General features: G+C 44.2%; 1 protein-coding gene across 2 annotated transcripts in view; it reads right to left on the bottom strand.

Moving 5' to 3' along the window:
* Positions 1-694: 694 nt before the first annotated feature.
* The window catches only part of GRIP1 (glutamate receptor interacting protein 1), a 681920-nt gene continuing 664181 nt past the window's right edge, over positions 695-18433 (bottom strand). For both annotated transcript variants that reach the window (XM_090273572.1, XM_090273573.1), the window contains 3 exons: positions 16852-17085; positions 4643-4789; positions 695-979 (listed from right to left, as the gene is read on the bottom strand). In XM_090273572.1, the coding sequence (XP_090129698.1) occupies positions 758-979; positions 4643-4789; positions 16852-17085 (603 nt within the window). In that variant the 3' untranslated portion in view covers positions 695-757. The remainder of the gene's footprint in view (positions 980-4642; positions 4790-16851; positions 17086-18433) is intronic.

Here is an 18433-nt window from a genome sequence, read left to right on the forward strand (position 1 = left end):
TAACTAACTCTCAGTGTTCCTAAACACTCTAATTCATTATCAGAGATTTTCAGCTATTAAAAATGTGTCCTTAAAAAAAAAAAAACAACCAACAGGTCACAAGACATATCCTGTTTGATAATTTGTTGCATAGGGAAAAGCATACATCTTAGTTAAAATCATTCCTATATTTGAGCAAAACAGTTCCCACCACCTATTGGGATCCCCTACGTGCATCATTGCTGAAACATTTCAAGATACTTTATCCCTGAACCCCTCCCCTAGCAGCAGCCCCAGCCGTTACCAAACTCGTTCGTCTAGTAGAGCCAGCTTTACGAAAAGCCTTGTTGGTCAAGTTCTTACATTAATGACTATAGTAAGAAACTGATTGAGAAGTGAATTAAGGAAATTATCATAGAGAATGTTTTCAAACAGACAGTTTTCAAAAGTGGTAAGAAGATGAACTTGTAAAAAATTTCCTCCGATGTTAGTCATGGAGGGGTGGCCTACCTATTTTTCTTTGTCTCTACAATTGGGTTTGGCAGGGAATCGTCTGCCATATAACACAGTCGTCGTCAAAAAAGAAACCTCTTCTACTTGAAAAGGGAAGTGAACATGAGCCATGAGAGAGATTTAAAAGACCCCTGTGCTTGCAGTTAATGCCACGTGATTCTCTGTGCTTCAAATGTCACAGAAATCTTAAAGGGATTTTTTTCTTTCTTTTTTTTTTTTTTAGCACCATGTAGATACTGTCTTTTGTCCTTTATAAAAAGCATTGCTATAATGTATTAGTGGGTTCACGAATCTCCAAATTACTACCATGGCTAGGCTGTTGGAAAAAAGCACTGTTCTGTTCACTCCATTCTGGTAGAGTCTGTTCTATGGATTTCTGTGAAGCCAGTGGGTTTCTGCTAATAACCAGGTCCAGCTTATTACCAGATTCTGCGATGAGGGGCACGACAAGGCAGCAGTCAAAGTCTCTCGTTCGGACATGATTAACCTGAAAGGTAAAGAAGAGCCATTTTGAATTATTGTTCTAGTCATAAAATGATTCCCCAAACCCAGAGTAACCGTTCAGGCATAACACGTCGTCTTGAAGGTAATTAAACCTGCACCTGGTCAGAGAGGTCCATCCCTCCTCTGACCATACTATAACAAGCTTATTGGCTTACACAGTCTCTGCTACTAAGTTTTAGTGTCCCTGAGCGCAGGGGACAAGGACACATCCCAACAACCCCATGGCGAACAGATTGCCTCGCTCATGGCAGGTGCTCCGAGAGCTGAATGTTATTCCCAATTTACAGATGAGGACGAAGTGCGGAGGGGTTAAGAGATTTGCCTTAAAGAAGCAGTTGGTGACTTCCGGCCAAGATGGAGGCTTAGACGGACACGCTAGGTCTCCCTCTACAACTAGAGAGGAATACAACTACTTCAAAACAAAGGATAACTAGAAATTCCAGAAAATAAAACTACACGGAAGCCCAACATATGAAGTTATAAACCAGCGGTGCCATTTGGGCAGGTAAGAGTTAAAGAGGGCAGCGCTGTTTGCGGTCGCACCTGAGACCGCGGCGGGGGGCAAGAAATCCCGGCTGCGGTCGGGCCCCTGGCAGTGCGCGACCCCAGCACTGGGGAGAGCGGTCACCGCATCGCCTTGAACAGTGAGGCCAAGGGGGGCAGGAGGACGGATCCCGGTCTCCTAGCTGAATAACTGTGTGAATCCATCTTGGACCCCCGCCCCCAAATAAAGCGCCACAGGGCTGCGAAATAGGTCGCAGACAGGCGCCGGTCGCTGACTTGTGATGCGTACACAGGCACTGCCCCCCCTACAGCCGGCCCAAGAAAACAAAACGCATCTGTCAAAATGAGGCAGACAACTATAGAAATCCCGGTGGCACAGCTCACCAGGCAACAGATAGAGAACCTGACAGATGAACAGATAAGAAACCTGTCAGAGGCTCAGTTCTGGGCCATTGTTATCAGGTGGCTTACAGAATTCACAAAAGAGCAGGAAAAAGATAAGAAAGAAGCGAAAAACATTCATAACGAAAGGAACAAAACCGCATACGAGACAGATGGTGAGGAAAAAAAATCCAGAGTTCATTTCAACAAACTGGAATATGGAGAAGGAACAAGCAGTCAACCAATGCAGAGAGAGGAAATGGGAAGCAACAATCAGAGGATCAGAAACCTCTGGGACAGCTATAAAAGGCCCAACATAAGAATCATTGGTTTGCCAGAGAGTGAGGAAGATGAACTAGAACTTGAAAAATTGAGTGAAAATATAATAAAGGAGAACTTCCCAGACTTGGGGAAGGGAATAGACTTGCAGGTCCAGGAAGCAAGGAGAGTTCCCAAGAGACTGGACCCAGGGAGAACCACTCCAAGACACATTATAATCAAAATGTCAAAAATTAAAGATAAAGAGAGAATCTTAAAAGCAGCAAGAGAGAAGAAAAGAATTATGTACAAAGGGGTCCCAATTAGACTATCAGCTGACTTCTCAAGGGAGACCCTACAGGCAAGAAGGGACTGGCAAGAAATATTCAAAGTAATGAAAATCCAAAACCTACAACCACGAATACTCTATCCAGCGAAATTGTCATTCAGAATAGAAGGACAGAGAAAGTGTTTCCAGGACAAAATAAAACTGAAAGAGTTCATTAGATCCAAACCACTGTTATATGAGATGTTAAAGGGACTGGTTTAAAAAACAGAAGCTAGGGAGATGAAACAAAGGCAAACTAAACAGGCAACGAGAGTGGAAAAGGAACTGTGGGTACGGGAAGCATATTGGGGGGAGGTCAACAGGGAGGGGGAGTGGGGAGAGGGAGGGAGATGATATAGGAATTGGGGATCATGGTAGGAGGGAATGGAATAGACGGAGAGAGGTTGGGAGGAACTGTATGCACAACTAATGGACATAATCTAAAAGGGGGGGACAACTGGAGGGAGGGGGGCCACCGGGTGGAGGGGAGCAGAGGGAAGGGAAATTGGCACAAATGTAATATTTTAATCAATAAAACACATTAAATCTGAAAAAAAAATCATGTATTCTAATAATTAAAATGATTTTACAAAAAAAAAAAAAAAAAAAAAAAAAAAAAAAAGAAGCAGTTGGTAAGTGGTTGAGCTAAGATGTGACCCCAGGAAGTCTGGTTGATTCCAAAGCCTGTGCTCTTGACCATGATGCTGAACTACCCCCCTTAAGTAAGTCTCCCCCCCGCCCCCAGTGTATATAGGCACTCATCTGTCACTTCTCCTTATTCTTCACCATCAGAAGTTTTTACAGTCTACTTTCATTTCTTGACTTCCCATTCTCTCCACAATGTGACCTGACCCTCATATTGCACAAACTACCCCAACTGTCCAATACAGGACCCAAGTCTTGGGCTATCATTCCCTTTGGCCTTCAGCACTGGCCACTCTTAACACCTATACGTCCTTAAAACTCCTTTCTTGGCTCCTACAACACTGCTTGAATTGATCCTCTTATCATTTTAGCAGCTCTCTTTCAGTCCTTTCCTACCTTAATTTCTTCCTGTCCTCTAAATTTTGTTTTTCTTAGATTTCTATCCTTGGTTCTCTTCTCTTTATTACTATAAGTCCACCACAGGCAACTTTATCCAAACCCATGCCTTTACTATCCAAAATCTTTAGCTATGGTTCTGATATTGTTTCTGAGCAACAAATCCAAGCTGCCTCCCAGATGGTCCTAACAGGATGCACGGAAGGGATTAAAGACTAGGGTGTGATGCGGGTGTCTTACCCATACCTACCTAGTCTTTCCTGTCATCTATCCCAATGCCTCAATAATACTATTGTCCTTTTTCTAAATTATAAATTATACCATTCTGCTTAAGAAATGAATGTACCTCCAGAATAAAGTCCAAGAGGTTTATCATGACATTCAAGGTTCTTCGCAATCTAAATCCAGTCTACTGTTAAGGCCTCAACCTGCATCAAAGTAGGTGTAGCTCCAATATATGGATTAGGAAGATACTCTTAAGATAGTTAGTAAGTTGTCCATAGTTACTCATTCATCAACTATAAAAGTACCTATAGAAAATAAAAGTGCCCTATACTCCTACTGTAGAGGTAGAACAGATGAACTGTTCTACTGCCATGGCAAAAATAATCACCAGAATTGGTTTTTAAAAACGATCTAATTGGTCAGTGACCACTTACTTCAGTGAACACACCTCAGTGCAGCCTCATGCTTTGAAAGTTGGCTGTTTGATGACAGAAGCATTCCAGGGGAACACACCTCTAAGATTGATGTCAGTCCTTTCCTTCTGCAAAATATTCTTTCTAAAACCTATACACGAGAATTTGCTTTGCTCGATGAAACTATACCTGACCATGCTAGGACTCCATTAAATAAAGAAGGTTCACCTTTGTGGTTTCAGATATTGTGTTAGATATTGAGGCATCAAGCATTGTACAATGGTGAATGGGAGAATAAGGTACAGGCCCCGCCCTCAAGAAGTGTATAATCTGTGGGGGATATATACAGGGAAACAGGCAATTTCAATAACTGGTAAATTCTACCAAAGGAAAAGCTTCTATCCTAATCAGGTTTGAGGCAAAGGAGGATGGGTAGGCATTGGTCAAGTAAGAGTTGGAAGAGTCAAATTAATTCAAGTTCCACCTGAGGTCTTACCTGTAAGAGCCTGTCATAGGGCTTTAAGCCACCAAGATCTCCTGGGCCAGCTGGGCGAATGTTTTTGACATATACTCCTTTCTCCAGCAGGCCGTCTGCTACACTGAACCCAAAGTCCTCCATGTCAGAGCTTTTGTACAAGGTCACCTGCAAAGTGAGAAAGTGTGGAGGAGCCATTTAGCTTGGATGGAGACTTTGGCCTGTGAACCTTCTTGAAAATCTTCTCTATCTCATTTCAATAACATAATGGATTTGTAATATATTAAGAAGCTTCCCCCAGCCCTGGAGCTTCCCCCTGCTCTTTTCCCAAGAATATCCTTGGGATTTGAAAACTCTCACCCAGAACAAAAAAAATAGGAGAAAGAGAAATGCCAGAAAGTCGTGGTCCTTTTTTTTTTTTTTTTCTTAATGGCCATTCTCAGGTATATGAAAGTGAGACTTTCGCTAGGGCAAGATGACTTCTCTATTTTCCTGGACAACTCTCGAGCATTAGGAGCAGCCAGGGCAGCCCTCAGTCCTGATGGATGCCGGAACTGACCCAAAGACCCTGCCCACCCAAGCCTGGAGCTATGCTGGGTACAGAGCTCAGCATTTCTGCTCCCTTTGAACAAGTCCTTGAAGTTCCTCATTTTATTTGCTACGATATCCCAATTGGGACGTCAGCAACATTGGTTAAAAAAGACCTGGAAGTGATCCCATAACAGACACCTTGCTCTGGGGCCTGGCTTCACCAGCTCCCTCAGTACATGCCCAGGGTTTCATTGAGCAATTCAAGGCATTTAACCTTCTCAGCTGTGGGCCATAGCTGGTTCTCTCGGCACCTAAGACCAGCTACCGCCAGTTAAAGCTTCCCCCAATGCTCATGCCTCCGCCTGACCACCTGCAAGAGTTAGCCTGAGATTCATTCATTCATCAGATCATTCATACTTTTTTTTGTCCAGTGCGGACTGAGTACTGAGTCTCCACCGTGTTCTACACACAGTTGTGGGTGCTGGGAAACAGCAGTGAATGAGAGAGAAGAGCCTGCCTTCCAGAGGCAAACACATTAATATGCTATATTCAATGCCAGATGGCATGCTCAGCACTTCACACTAATTTTTTAAAATCCTTACCAGAGTATATGCTTATTAATTTTAGAGAGAGGGAAAGGGAGGGAGAAAGAGAGGGAGGAAAACATTGATGTGAGAAACATCGATCTGTTGCCTCTTGTATGCACCCTAACTGGGGATGGAACCCACAACCTAGGCATGTGCCGTGACCAGGAATCAAACCCGTGACCTTTTGGTTCACAGACAACACTCCAGCCAACTGACTCACACCAGCCAGGGTACTTACTACTCATTTAACGCTTTAGGATACCCACTGCTTTTTCTAAGTTTTGTCAGATGCCCTCCACAAAGCCTTATGCATGCTTCAGGCAATGATTTGGGCTTATTTTTTTTACTCTCTTGGCTTGAAAGTATATATTTTATTCTACTTCTACACTAATAATACATGAACACATTCTTGTAAAAGAGTAAAATGTTTAGACCTACACAAGGCAAAATGTAGAGATGAAAACTTTTAGAGCAGGTTTATTCTTTTGTACCTCGTTATACTTCTGAGAGGTATGGAATGTGGAAGGAAGTAGAAAGGTGGTCAGTTTGTGGATTTATAATTTTACTGGACAGACAGGTAAGTCATCAGGCTGGCTTGGTCAGCACTACTCACCGGGTAGCCCTTGTGGTTACTGCCACGTTGGAGGTGAGAAAATGCAGTTTGACAGAGATTTAATAACTTGTCTGAGATTGGAAAGGTCACAACCAGTGGAGCTGTGTCTGTCTGCCTGCAGATTCCAAGCATTTAACCATTACTGCACTGTCTCTCAAAAGGCCTTATTTTGTAGATTCTAAGGTACTCCACATTTTTTTGTATTTTAAAATCTCTGCAATCAGCCTCTTAGATCCTATGAAATAAGGTGTATCAACACACAGCACCCCTGCCTGTAAAGCGTGGATCTGACCCGAAGTATCGCCACCACTCAGGAGCACGTGAAAAGGCAGAACCTCAGACCCTGCCCCAGACTGACTGAATTGGCATCTGTAGATCGCTAGTGATTTGTGTGCACATGGACGTTTTCTCCGTATGATCCTTCACAATCCAGGGCTGTCACGTGTTCTGGAAACGGAAGCAAGGAAACTACCGTTGAGCTAGATGACATTCTTTGCAGGCTCATTCCATCACTGTGTGCATGCTTGCGTACACACCCACACTGGCCCCTACGATGTGCCAGGCAGTGTTTTAAGGACTGAAGATATAGCAGTGGGAAAAAAAAAAAAAAAGATGGCAGTGAACAAAACATGGTCTTCATGAGCTTATAGTCCAGTGAAGATATCGAATTTAACACCTCCTAACAATCCTGCCAGATGAATAAGTCTCAATTTTAAATCAGGTAGTATATATAGTTTTAATCTGAAGTGACCCGATTTCTGTGGGAGGATCAATTTTATGGCATTCAGTTAGAGTAATAAGCCACACTTCACCATAGAAGCACGTGTGTGTCTGCGCATGTGGCGCTTAGAAAATCCAGCGCCCCATCTGACATGCCCCCTTGGAGGCATCGGGACAAGTGGGTCAAAACTGCATAAATGAGAGTCGTCTCCCCCCCCCCCCCCCCACGCATCCCCAAAGCAAAACTGATCAGGAGCGGAGGAGACGCCTTTCTTCGGCTCACGTAAAGTATGCGGAAGATACCTTTTTCCAAATCCCTAATCCAGTGCCTGCTACATAGTGGGGTTAGTACTTTTGTTGAATAAATGAAAAGATCGGTTCTGATATGGTTGAGTTTGGAAGCCAGTTGGAACTGGCCACCATATACTGTGAGTGTGAACTAAGAGGGATTAAAATTTGAGGTTCAAGCCTTCTGCCCGCGTCCCCCCCCCCCCCCAACGCCTCACCCCCCACCCCCATTGCCTCCTAGGAAGGTTGGGAAATTAGCAAAGCTGCAGCAGCACCTTGAATGGGGTGGATGGGGCTGGTCTCCTAGAAGATACAATGGCGACACCTTGTGGCCATGACAGGTGAGAGCACTTCTGACATTGGAGCCAGGCCTGCCACTTAACAGCTGGTGGGATGCCGGACTTCTTGCTAATAAGATCTGTGGGCCTTGAGGGAATAGATTAAAAAGCAGAGTGCTACTGTCTCTACCAAGTTTATGGAGCAGATCACACAGATGGGACATGAAAGCCGAGAGAGGGTTAGAAACTTGCCCAAGGTGAACAGGCAGCAGGAGACAGAGAAGTGGTTCTGACTGAGAAGCTCAGATCTTTCCTTGGCACACTGGCTTAATAAATACTCATTTCAGAGGAGAATTTGTAGGTCCCTCTATAGTTATCATTTTTTCATAGGTCATAGGATAGGAGAGCTCTGTCCCTCTTTCTTAACGCGGGCCTGGAATAACAGGATGTTCTTCATTGCTCGTTAGCCAATGGTTGTCTGATGTCTGCTCCACAGCCAGGACCCAGGAAGGGCAGGAAGATGAGTGGCACCAAATGATGCCAACACTAGTCAGAGGTGACACATGATCCAAAATATTACTGGTGGTTAAGCAGAGCAGGTTAGCAGATGAAGGTCACAGCTGTTGACCATGAGGCTTTGCTTTGCTTGGCCTTAGACTTGATGTATCTCTACAGGAAGCTCTTCAGAATAAGAGGCTAATAAGTGATTTAAATTAAAATGTAATCTATTTCTCTAGAAAGATTTCCTAAGGATAGGAGAGACTGAATTTTAATAGCCAATTGTATTGTTCTCCTGGAAACAGCTTAGAAATAGCACATAACAAGAATGGAATTATTTTTAAATGACACAAAAGATGAGATTCCAGAAATCAATAATTCACACAACTGGGTAGCACAGCTCGCTGCTCTCAAAGCAGCAATAATAAACCGTCCCTGTAGCTGCTGCCCTCTTGTTCCACTGGAGATTGGTAGTGGTTGCTTCTGATTTATTTCCTGTCCAAAAATAATTCTAAGGATTCTGAGGTTTAGGTGATATTTAAAAAAAATTATTTTTTTGCACACATGCATCCTTTTCCAGGCACTTTGCCACATGTGATTGCTTTTGGTCTCCCAACCACACTGTGTGGAAGAATCACTTCCTTCTGACTAATGGGGATGCTGCTTCTCAGAGAAGTTGATGGACAGACTTGTCCAGTTAGAAGGTATAAGCTCTAGAATTCAGTACTAAAATATCTGAACTCATTAGCTGTATTCGTCAAGTCATGATTTTTTTTCTGGACATATAATCTCCTAGCTGGTCAGGCAGCCTTTATCCATTTCCAACTGCCCAGCCAAACAAAGATGAAAAATGTATCACGTCTGCTGCATTTCTTCTCACAGAGCCTTCTGTGGCTTTCCGTGGACATCCACAAGCACTCCTGCTCACTGCTCCTGGAGCTCCTCAGGTCCACCCCAGCCCGTGCGAATCAAGCCTTATCTTGTAGACTCTGTTCTGTGCAAACCCGAGGATGTTGCCAGGGAACCTGGACTAGATTTTTCTGTTCTAGAAGGGCCAATGAACATAACACTTGGAACATAACATGCCAGGCAAGGATGCAGTGTTACAGAGCTCAGTTTTATTTTACCTCTTTGCCAGCCTATGCTGCAGTTGCTTCTCCCACTCCTGAGAATGGAGCTTTGGCAGGGGCAGGAGGGCTCACCACAATTCAAGCGGAGCCTTGTTTTGTATTTCTGCCCCCATGTCTGAACAGTGTCCCTGAGGTAAAGATCAGAAACCTAAGGCCTGCGTTTTCAGTTTTGACACATGTGGAAGCTTTCTCAGCAGAGCCAACTTGCCTCATTTGCATGTTAAAGACAGTGTGTCTGCCACCTTCAGCAAGTCACTGGGAGTGACAGGCATCCCAGAAGCAGTTCCTAGGTGCTGGCAGCCTCCCAATGGCTCAGCCCCTTGTCCAATGGCTTTAAGGACCAACCAATTCCTACTTCTCAGAGATGGCACTGGTTCTCCCATAAACCACCAGGATTTGGGTTTCTTCTTGCAGACACGGCTGGGGTAGCCTTGTTCCTTTAAACCTGACAATCCAGTAATGTCAGCTTTGAGAACAATCCTGCACTACCTGTGGACCTGAAAGGAATAATAAAGCGTGGCCTTCCCGGCTGCATCCTTCCAGCCTAGGAGGAAGCGATGTCAATTTATGCTGTTCCAACTCAGGGCTTGCATGACAAGCTGGGTCAGAGAAGGCAGCTGCCACCCTCCTGTCCGGGGAGTCTCCTTGGCAAGGAGAAGAGGGACAGCTGCTTCACACCGTGCCTCCTGCTGCTCCCTGGCAAGGCTGTGGCACATGAGCTTGAAACATGGGGCCCAACAGGGAGAGAATCAGTAGAAGTAAGAGCAAGGCAGGGGCTGACCCGGCCCTCGGAGAACCGAGTTCTAACCGAGGGAGCGTCACGGTTTCTCCATTCATCCAGAGCGCCTTCGTGGCTGCCGCTTCACAGCGTATCGAAGGGGAAAGAATCAGATCATTCCCCCAGTCTTCAGGCAATCACACCAAGCCACAGGCAGCTGATGGACCCCTAGTTATTGTCAGCTCTGTCCCTGGCCCTTTCCATTTGCCCCGGCCACCATCAAGTCAGCCAGCGGTGGCCGTCTCCGTTCCAGCGGCTTTGCTCAGCACTGCCTGCCTGGTGTTACTCGCAGCCCCTGCCTCTGTGCTTCTGCCTGGGCTCTCTGCTGCCGGGTCTGCCCTGGGCTGGCTCTCCTCCAGCTCGTGAGTCTTTCCGATTCCCTCTGCACCTTACTGACCTCCATTCCCTGTAGGTACGTGGGTAAAAATGTCCTGATCACCATTTCAACGTGTGTGTAGAGGGGCAGGGGGCATTTCCCTCCACCACCAAGCAATTCAGTTATACCAGCTGGATGTCCTATACTTCAGCTTAATTCTGACATGATATGCCCAAAGATAGTATCAGATCCCACAGGGTAAGGGTTCAGTCTTACAAGACTGTCCCCCCAACCCTTTCAGAGGCCAGTTGCAGGTCTAGGTTATCACCTGGGCTTCTGACCAACTGGCTACAGATCAGAGGTTCCAACCACCCCCTCCTTGCCAAAGCAGCTCACAGAACTCAGGAAAACACTCTACTTACTAAAATACCAGTTTATTATAAAAGGATATAATTTGGGACCAGCCAGATGGAAGAGATGTATAGGGCAAGGTGCGGGGGGTGGGGGGGGGGGGAGGGCGTGGGGCGTCCAGCCCCCTCTGCGTGCACCACCCTCTCCACCTCTCGTGTGTTTACCAACCCGGAAGTTCTCCAGACCTTCTGTTCAGCTTTCTGTGGACTATGAAGGCTTCGATACTTAGGCCAACTAAGTGAATCATTGGCCATTTGTGATTGAACTCAACCTCCAATCCCTCTCCCCTCCCTCAGCCTTAGGTGCTGTCCAAATCTCACCTTAATAACATGACAAAAGACACCATTATGTTCTCAACACTTAGGAAACTCCAAGGGTTTTAGGAGCTTTGTGCCAGCAAGGACAAAGACCAAATATATATTTCTTATCATAAATCACAACATCACAGTAAGCTCCCTTGCTTCAGGAGCCACTTGTACCTCTGGGCAGGAAACCTGCCCTCTACACACCTCTGGGCTTGTGGAAATTCAAGGCCAGACCCGCTGTCACTCAGGAAGTATCACAAGTTACAACGGACCAATTGCCTACTGCACGGAGCACCGACGGTCTTGATTTTATTTCCCCATTCCAGGGATTGCTGTGGTCTGACACTACAGAGATTCTTAAACAAGGCAAGAGCTCTACCTTACCTAAGGGAAAGAAGGAGACAGACCCAGGGCTGGACATGATCAAGGTCCTACTATAGTGCTGCTGGACAAGCAACAGAGCAGAACAACAGTAGAGGAAGATGTCCAGCAGGCTTCTCTCCAAGGACCCAGATAGTCGGGAGACAGGATGACCCTCAGGGAGCTTGTAAGTGAGCATTCTACAAATAACAGGATATCTGACAACCTATAAACATATTTGATCACAAGAGAGATAGACAAAGACATCAGGATGAAGTGGATGATCCCCAGGCCAGAGCAAGACTTCAGGGATGCTACGAACATTCCTGAGGAAGGTGGTGGTGGACCCAAGGCAGAAGTGATAAGACACGTGATCAGAAAGCAAGACAGAAGCACACTAGAACACGTCTAACAAGCCTGCCTAGGGGCTGTCTGTGTCTAGGGGACCGCCAGCTCTGACTTACCATTCCTATTGTTCAGAGCAGAGCTCAGACTCAAAGTGATAAGATGCAAATTGACTTCTATCTGGTCCAGATGCAAATGATTTCTTCCCATTAGAAAAGATAACCTCAAAGGCTTTGCTTTTATTTCTCTACTGTTATTGAGCAGTAACGCCAGCATTGTTTTTCTTTTCCCATGTACTGAAAATATATAGATATACACATATATACAAACCAAAAAATTTTGATGCAAGCCAATCATTTGCATACAAATTATGTTTTTTACATTTTGAAAAGTTGTTTTAGCAGCACCATAGACAAGGGAAACTGATAGAAATGATACGTTTTGAGGATTGTCAGGGTTGGATACCATTAGTCATATAAAACATACAACCTAAATTGTACGTTTTATTCTACTATTCCATGGTCCCTCCACCGCATTCAGATACTTGGCTGCCCTGGTTTCATGGGGAAAGTACATGCTGGTCAGGCTGATGCAGTGACGAGTCACACACTCGCGTTTGCCTTTTTAAATAGATTCTCGTCTCTGCAGACTCTAAGGCAGCTGGCTGCATCTTCTTTTAGCCTGGGATCCTGAGGAGACCTCATTTTCTGGGTTTCTGATAACACATGGCTTTGTGATGCTGACTTCGCCTGGGAAAATGCCGTTTGTGAAGTCTCGACTCCTGACAATGATCCTGATCCTTCTTTGCTCAGTGAGCAAACTGAGGTTCTGAGAAGTGACGGGGCTAATGACTGTCACACTGGGACCAACCTCAGTCTGCCTGACAGTGATGCCTGTGTTCTAACTTTTCGCTTCTTGCCTGAAGAAAGGGAAGCTGGATCTAGACTGGTAGGCAAAAGATGCAGTTTGCTGTTTGAGCTCCTAGTGAGTCCACAGTGAGATAATTCTACACTAGCTATTTGGAGAAGGCCTAGTGTGAGGTCTCATTTGATCTGGAGTAGCAACTCTGAACATTTGGTGAAGAAAGAGGCATGTGCACGGATAAGACATAGATTTCCATTTTATATTTCCTCCTAGGACTGAGCCTATTCCTGACTCGGGGAGAGTACTGTAACAGAATCTGCCATTAAACACCAAAAATGGTGCTCCTTCCATGGAGTAAAACAACCTTAGGCCATCGAGAAGAGCAAAGGCCCCCTCTCCAAACACTCAAGCATACAGAAAATGCAAAGTGAAGCTGGCTGGGTTGGTAAAGTTGAGGGCAGCAAACGCAGCTACAAGAAATAATTGGGCTCCTGAGTGACTCAAATGCCACCAGAAGCCAAACATAAAAGTAGATGCTGGAAAATTATTTTAAAAACATTTCTGTAAAAAGATAAATAAAAATAGATGAATACAAATAAGGAATATAATTTAACTGAAAAACATGCCTGACAGAGGACAGGAAATGTCAATATGATTTTTTTTTTTTAAAAAAAGGGTCCAAAAGCTATGAATGTGGGGAACTTTCTACTCTATTGAAAAAAAATTTTATTTTATTTTTTTTGCGTTATACTGTGCAAAGACTTCATCTCAGAAATAGATTAAGTGGACCCCAAAGGATACTTAAGCTTCGGAAGGGAAAGAAGGGCTATCAATAAACTGTAGCTAAGATCACAGGCTCCTTATCTGCAAAGTGAAAGAATTTGTGATAAGCTATAGGGCAAACCAGAATTCATTTTAAAGATAAAACTCAGAAGTTTCAGGGCCAAAGATGCTATCTCATTTTTTCACCCTGTCACCAGGTGGTGCCTATGAAACAGAATAATCACCTCTAGTTAGCAAAACCTCAGGGAATGATACTCAATCTTCAGGCTGCCAAGGAATCCACTGAAGAGGCTGCTAAATGTAGATTATTGGCTTGAAGTCTCATAAAATACTGGTCAGGTAAGTCTGGGTGGCGTTTAGGAGTCTGCATTTTAACAGGCACTATGTGTAACCATGGTCAAGGCCATCAGAGGTTCACACGCCAAATTATCACCCAAGGCTGCAGTCCACCAACTTTGGGTTGAGACCCATTAAAAAAGCCTTGAAATCAGCTTAATGTGATCACATTTAAAAAGAAGCAAACAAGAAATAGAAAATGCTAGTGTACAATTTTTGATTCTGTCATATGTGAGTGTGGGTGTATGCATGTACTGACACATATGAGACAAAATGTATTTCAGACTGTGTGACTCAGCTAAGAGAGTCTGACAAGCAGTGGTCTAAGGGGACATGAGTATCACTTCCCTATGACCTTCTCCTGCCCCTCACCCCCCAACTAGGCACTAAACCATGAGTCCAGATCCAACTTCCTCTCTGATCCACATGGCCAAAGGAGGAAGTGAGGCTTCCTTTGTTTGTTCTCAGGGTCAGGAGAGACAGCCAGCTTTTGGGGTTCAGGAATGAATAAGGGCTACAGAATAATGTGAAGGAAGACCTGCCAGGACCTGGCAGAGCCAAAGGCACAACAGATGATGTAAAACAAACAGACAGAAAGCACCTAACCTCTGACCTGAGCTCGGGATTTCTGAAGGCCTAAAGGAAGAGATGGAATGGTGAGGAGGACTGGGTGGAAAATGGGGGGCAAGCAATGGAGGGTAAGTTGAAAACCAAGAAGCTGAAAGATAAGCCCACACTTTATTCTCTGTATAAAGATGTTAGTAACCCTCATCGGGAGACGGGGGTGCTGTTGCTTTTGTTTTCTCTCCAGGAATGGAGATGGGTACTTGCCAGCTTCTAGTGAAGTTTGTAGGTGCCCGCCTGGACTGCAACAGGTACACGACTTGCTCTCATGGAGACAGCTTTCACCAAGCGGCTGGTGGCAACCAGGAAATAACACCAAGCGTGTTCAGCATGATGTGCTGTTCACCTCACCCAGCCTCTCCACTCTGGACTCTCCAGCCCCTTGGGAATTCATCCACTAGATTCATTTAGAAAAGTCCACCCAAGGGGCTCAGGGACCTGAAAACTGGCCCTCATTCCATGTGTCAAGCTGTGTACTCTGTCTGGGGGTATTTTTCAAGAAGAGGAAGGGGGGAGGGGTATCTTAATTCCCTGGCCTCTTCTCCACACTACCACACAAAAAGAGTCCCTTTTCCCAATTTTTACAAAGATTTAGTACAGGCTTGCAGCGCCCTGATAGAAGGATCATTCAAGTCTATCATCAAGGCAATGCGCTTTTTCATGGTGTCAGGTAATCGTCCCAAGTTCAAAAGACACCTACAGGCAAAGATCTTTGCTTTGAGCGAAGTGACTTCTCTCATGAGCATTTCTCCTCTCAAGCACTTCAAAATTGAAGAGTGTGTTTAACAACAAACATGCAGATGGCCTGGCAGAGCCAGTGAATTCACTTAAAAAAGAAAGGAAGCCTGAGGTGTGAGCAAAAATCACTCCAAGAATTCCATATCATCAGGCAACAGGTTCTGCTGCTGCATTTTCACTTAACTAGATCATTTTAGGTGTCGTATAATGCCCAGGACACCGCTTACTTAGGAGAGTCTTATTCTGTTTGGGATCAATTCAGAAAGTGAGGCTTCGTGGGAAATGCACAGAAATGAAGGAAGAAAGCATCCCATTTAATAGGTCCAGTTGGCCCATCTGTGTCTGTGATCCTGAGGCCTCCCAATTCACACCTGGGCACAAAAAATTTCCAACTAGTCCATCCCCTGACACTCATTGGGCTGGTAAATAGATGACGCTTTTTGAGAAAATTTAAACAGGATCTATTTTCAATCACTTTTTAAACCTCAGCTATAACAATTTTCACATCCAGTTCACTGTAATTATCTATACTAAATGCTTTCAGTGCAGGAGAGAAGGGGAGACAGTTCTTTTGTATTGCTGGGTTATCAATAATTTTCCCTGAAGGAGACTGCTTTATTCTAGAAGGAAGAATGGCTCTGTTTTATACCTGCTATTCCCCTGTTCTGTAGATGGGGATAGTAAATATCTGCTAAGGAGGGCTCCCTGGGATTCACAACCCATTCTTAAGTGAATGAATGCATAATATATGTAGTCAATGAATGAATACTGAAAGAATGAACCCAGAAATAGAATACCAAGTTCAGAACTCAACTTCCCACACTGCTCTTTCTTTCACCATATCCTTTGTCAGCTGTAAAATAAATAGCTAGTTTTCACAGGTGGTTAGGGAAAGTTAAGTCTTTAGAGGAAAAAAGGAATAGCTGGCATGTTACTTCCTTTCGCTCCGGCATTTATTTGTTGATTATTAACTACAGAGAGGTCTTGGCTCTCAAGAAAAATGGAGAGAGATTATAAGTATCCTTATGTGTTAACAAAAACAAAGCATTGGTTCTACAAAAGAAAACCAGAGACACCTCTCTACCACTGCAGTCCTTGGCCCAGGGTTCCATGAAGACTGTCACGTATACATGCTCTGTTTAAACTGCCAGTAACTCAGGTTCGTCTCTGTGTGTCACCGTGGGTTTTCCTCCAAGAAGTACAGTGAGGAACTATCACAGCAGAGATGGAACATCACCAGGGCTTACCCCGTCCGGACCCAAGACATCCAAATTGTCTCGAAGAGAGCTCCATGTCCCCTGACTAATGTAACAATCTCCAGTTGTCTGGAATTAAGGACTAAGCCTTCCCATCTTACACCTGAAAGCTATGAGTGTAGACATTTAGGAAAATCCTTCCCTCCTTTCCAATGAAATTGGAAGAACAGACCAATCATCCAAGCTCCATGTGACACTGGAGTCTCAAACTTTTACAAGATTATTGAGGCCACAAACACCTTTTTGATTAATTCATTGCTTGAAATCCAATGATCTATTTTACAGAATAATGTCTCAAAGGTCCTTTTAGGAGAACAATCAAAGTCTTTGACGATCTACCTTTAAGCTGTGGCTTCCTTCCTTGGCTGAGCTCAAGTATAATGTCATTGTCATGCTTGCATCGGGGGCTCAGGCTGTATGCCATGGCTACTAAATGGGACTCTAAGGAAAGAGAAGAGAGCTTCCTGACCTTGTGCAGCTCCACAGGAGTTGGGGACATGATCTCCTTTATTTCTTGTTTCATTTTTCTCAGGGGGATGGACTTCCTGCCCACCTCTGAGGGCAGGGTGTTGCTCCGAGTTGTTTGGCTATAGTGTGGTCGTGAGCTGCTCCGTTCCTGGAAGCTGGCCTGTCGCCCCAGCTGACTGCGAGGCATTGGGGCCTCATGATTCAAACTCATCGTGCTCCCCGACATGATTGTTGCCTGTGGCATTGACAATTTTCAGAAACAATTAAGCCATGGACGAAGAAAAGGATTTGGCTGCTCGACATTAAGCACATTTCTGCTTCTGCCCAGTCAAAATACAGTCTCTTCAGGGCATAACCAAAGGCTGGAGAATGGATATACTCATTGAAGTATGAAAGTCTGGAAAAATGCTTTGCAAGTGCCATTTATAATGCACATCTCAAATTCAATTTAAGTGCTTAAGCTGTTAAGTTTATTTAATCAAATACCACCCCTGGCAGTTCTGAGGCAAATAAAAAAAGCTCTGATATTTTGCTTACTGTAAACTAGAGTTTAAGCATTAACTTTCCACTGAGTCAGCACTAAAGATGGGGTTCATGAGGCAACCTTCAATATAACTTACAGAAATGAACTAAGAACTTCTCAGTAGAGACCAGGATGCCTCTACTTGAGATGCTGCCTCCAGTCCCACCTGGAGAAAACAATGGGCTGAAATGCAGCTATTGATACAAAGACAAGAGCTTCTACCCAAAATTTCCTCGTCTATTGTCTTTCCTTTGGCATGTGGCCCTGGCCCAGGCCCAGAAGTGTGTAGACCAGCTAGGTATCTGCATCATTTGTCATAGGTTAGTTTCTTAGAAATGGCCTTTGTTTAAGATCCTGAGAGAGGTAAAACAATTATCATTTATGCTACGATGCTGCTTGGATTCAGCCCTTTGCACAAAAGCTGTGATACCTGGATTGGATTTTACCAGTGAATTGGGAAATTTGTTCAGTTTCAACTATGTTCCCTACGTAATACACAAGGAACAGCAAGATTAGAAGATTAGATCTCCTAAAATAACTGTCTCAGAAAGGAACAAAAAGAGCATTTGAAATCAGTATCATGTTAAGGATACTCATTTCTCATAGTTAGAGGATCCTGAAATCCTGAAAATATGCCTCTATTCCTCCATATGATGGTTATGTGAAGGTAAACTACCATTGGTAAATCTTTCAGAAATCTTGGGAACCGAAAACAAGTTCCATGCGCTGTGTTACTAGCTACAACATGAAGTAATGGTTTATAGTAATACTGATGTTGAAAGTAACAAGTGTAATTGGTTGAGTGCTTTGAATGTATGCACCCATTTAAGCCTCACAACAACTTTATGAATAAGCCCTATTATTCCTCCCAATTTACAGGTGAGGAAACTGAGGCACAAGGTCACACAGGGAAGTAAATGAGCCAAGGGCACTTCCTAAAATTATAGATCAGGAGGAAAAGAGTTTTCATTTGTTATCTAAGGTGGTGTAATTCCAAATTTACCTGTTGATCAGCTATAAATATACCATGAATAAGATCTTTGAATGACAGCCAAGTTTT

The sequence above is a fragment of the Furipterus horrens genome, unplaced genomic scaffold (assembly GCF_987537825.1).
Source record: "Furipterus horrens unplaced genomic scaffold, mFurHor1.1.pri manual_scaffold_4, whole genome shotgun sequence".
In the NCBI taxonomy this organism is placed as follows: Eukaryota; Metazoa; Chordata; class Mammalia; order Chiroptera; family Furipteridae; genus Furipterus; species Furipterus horrens.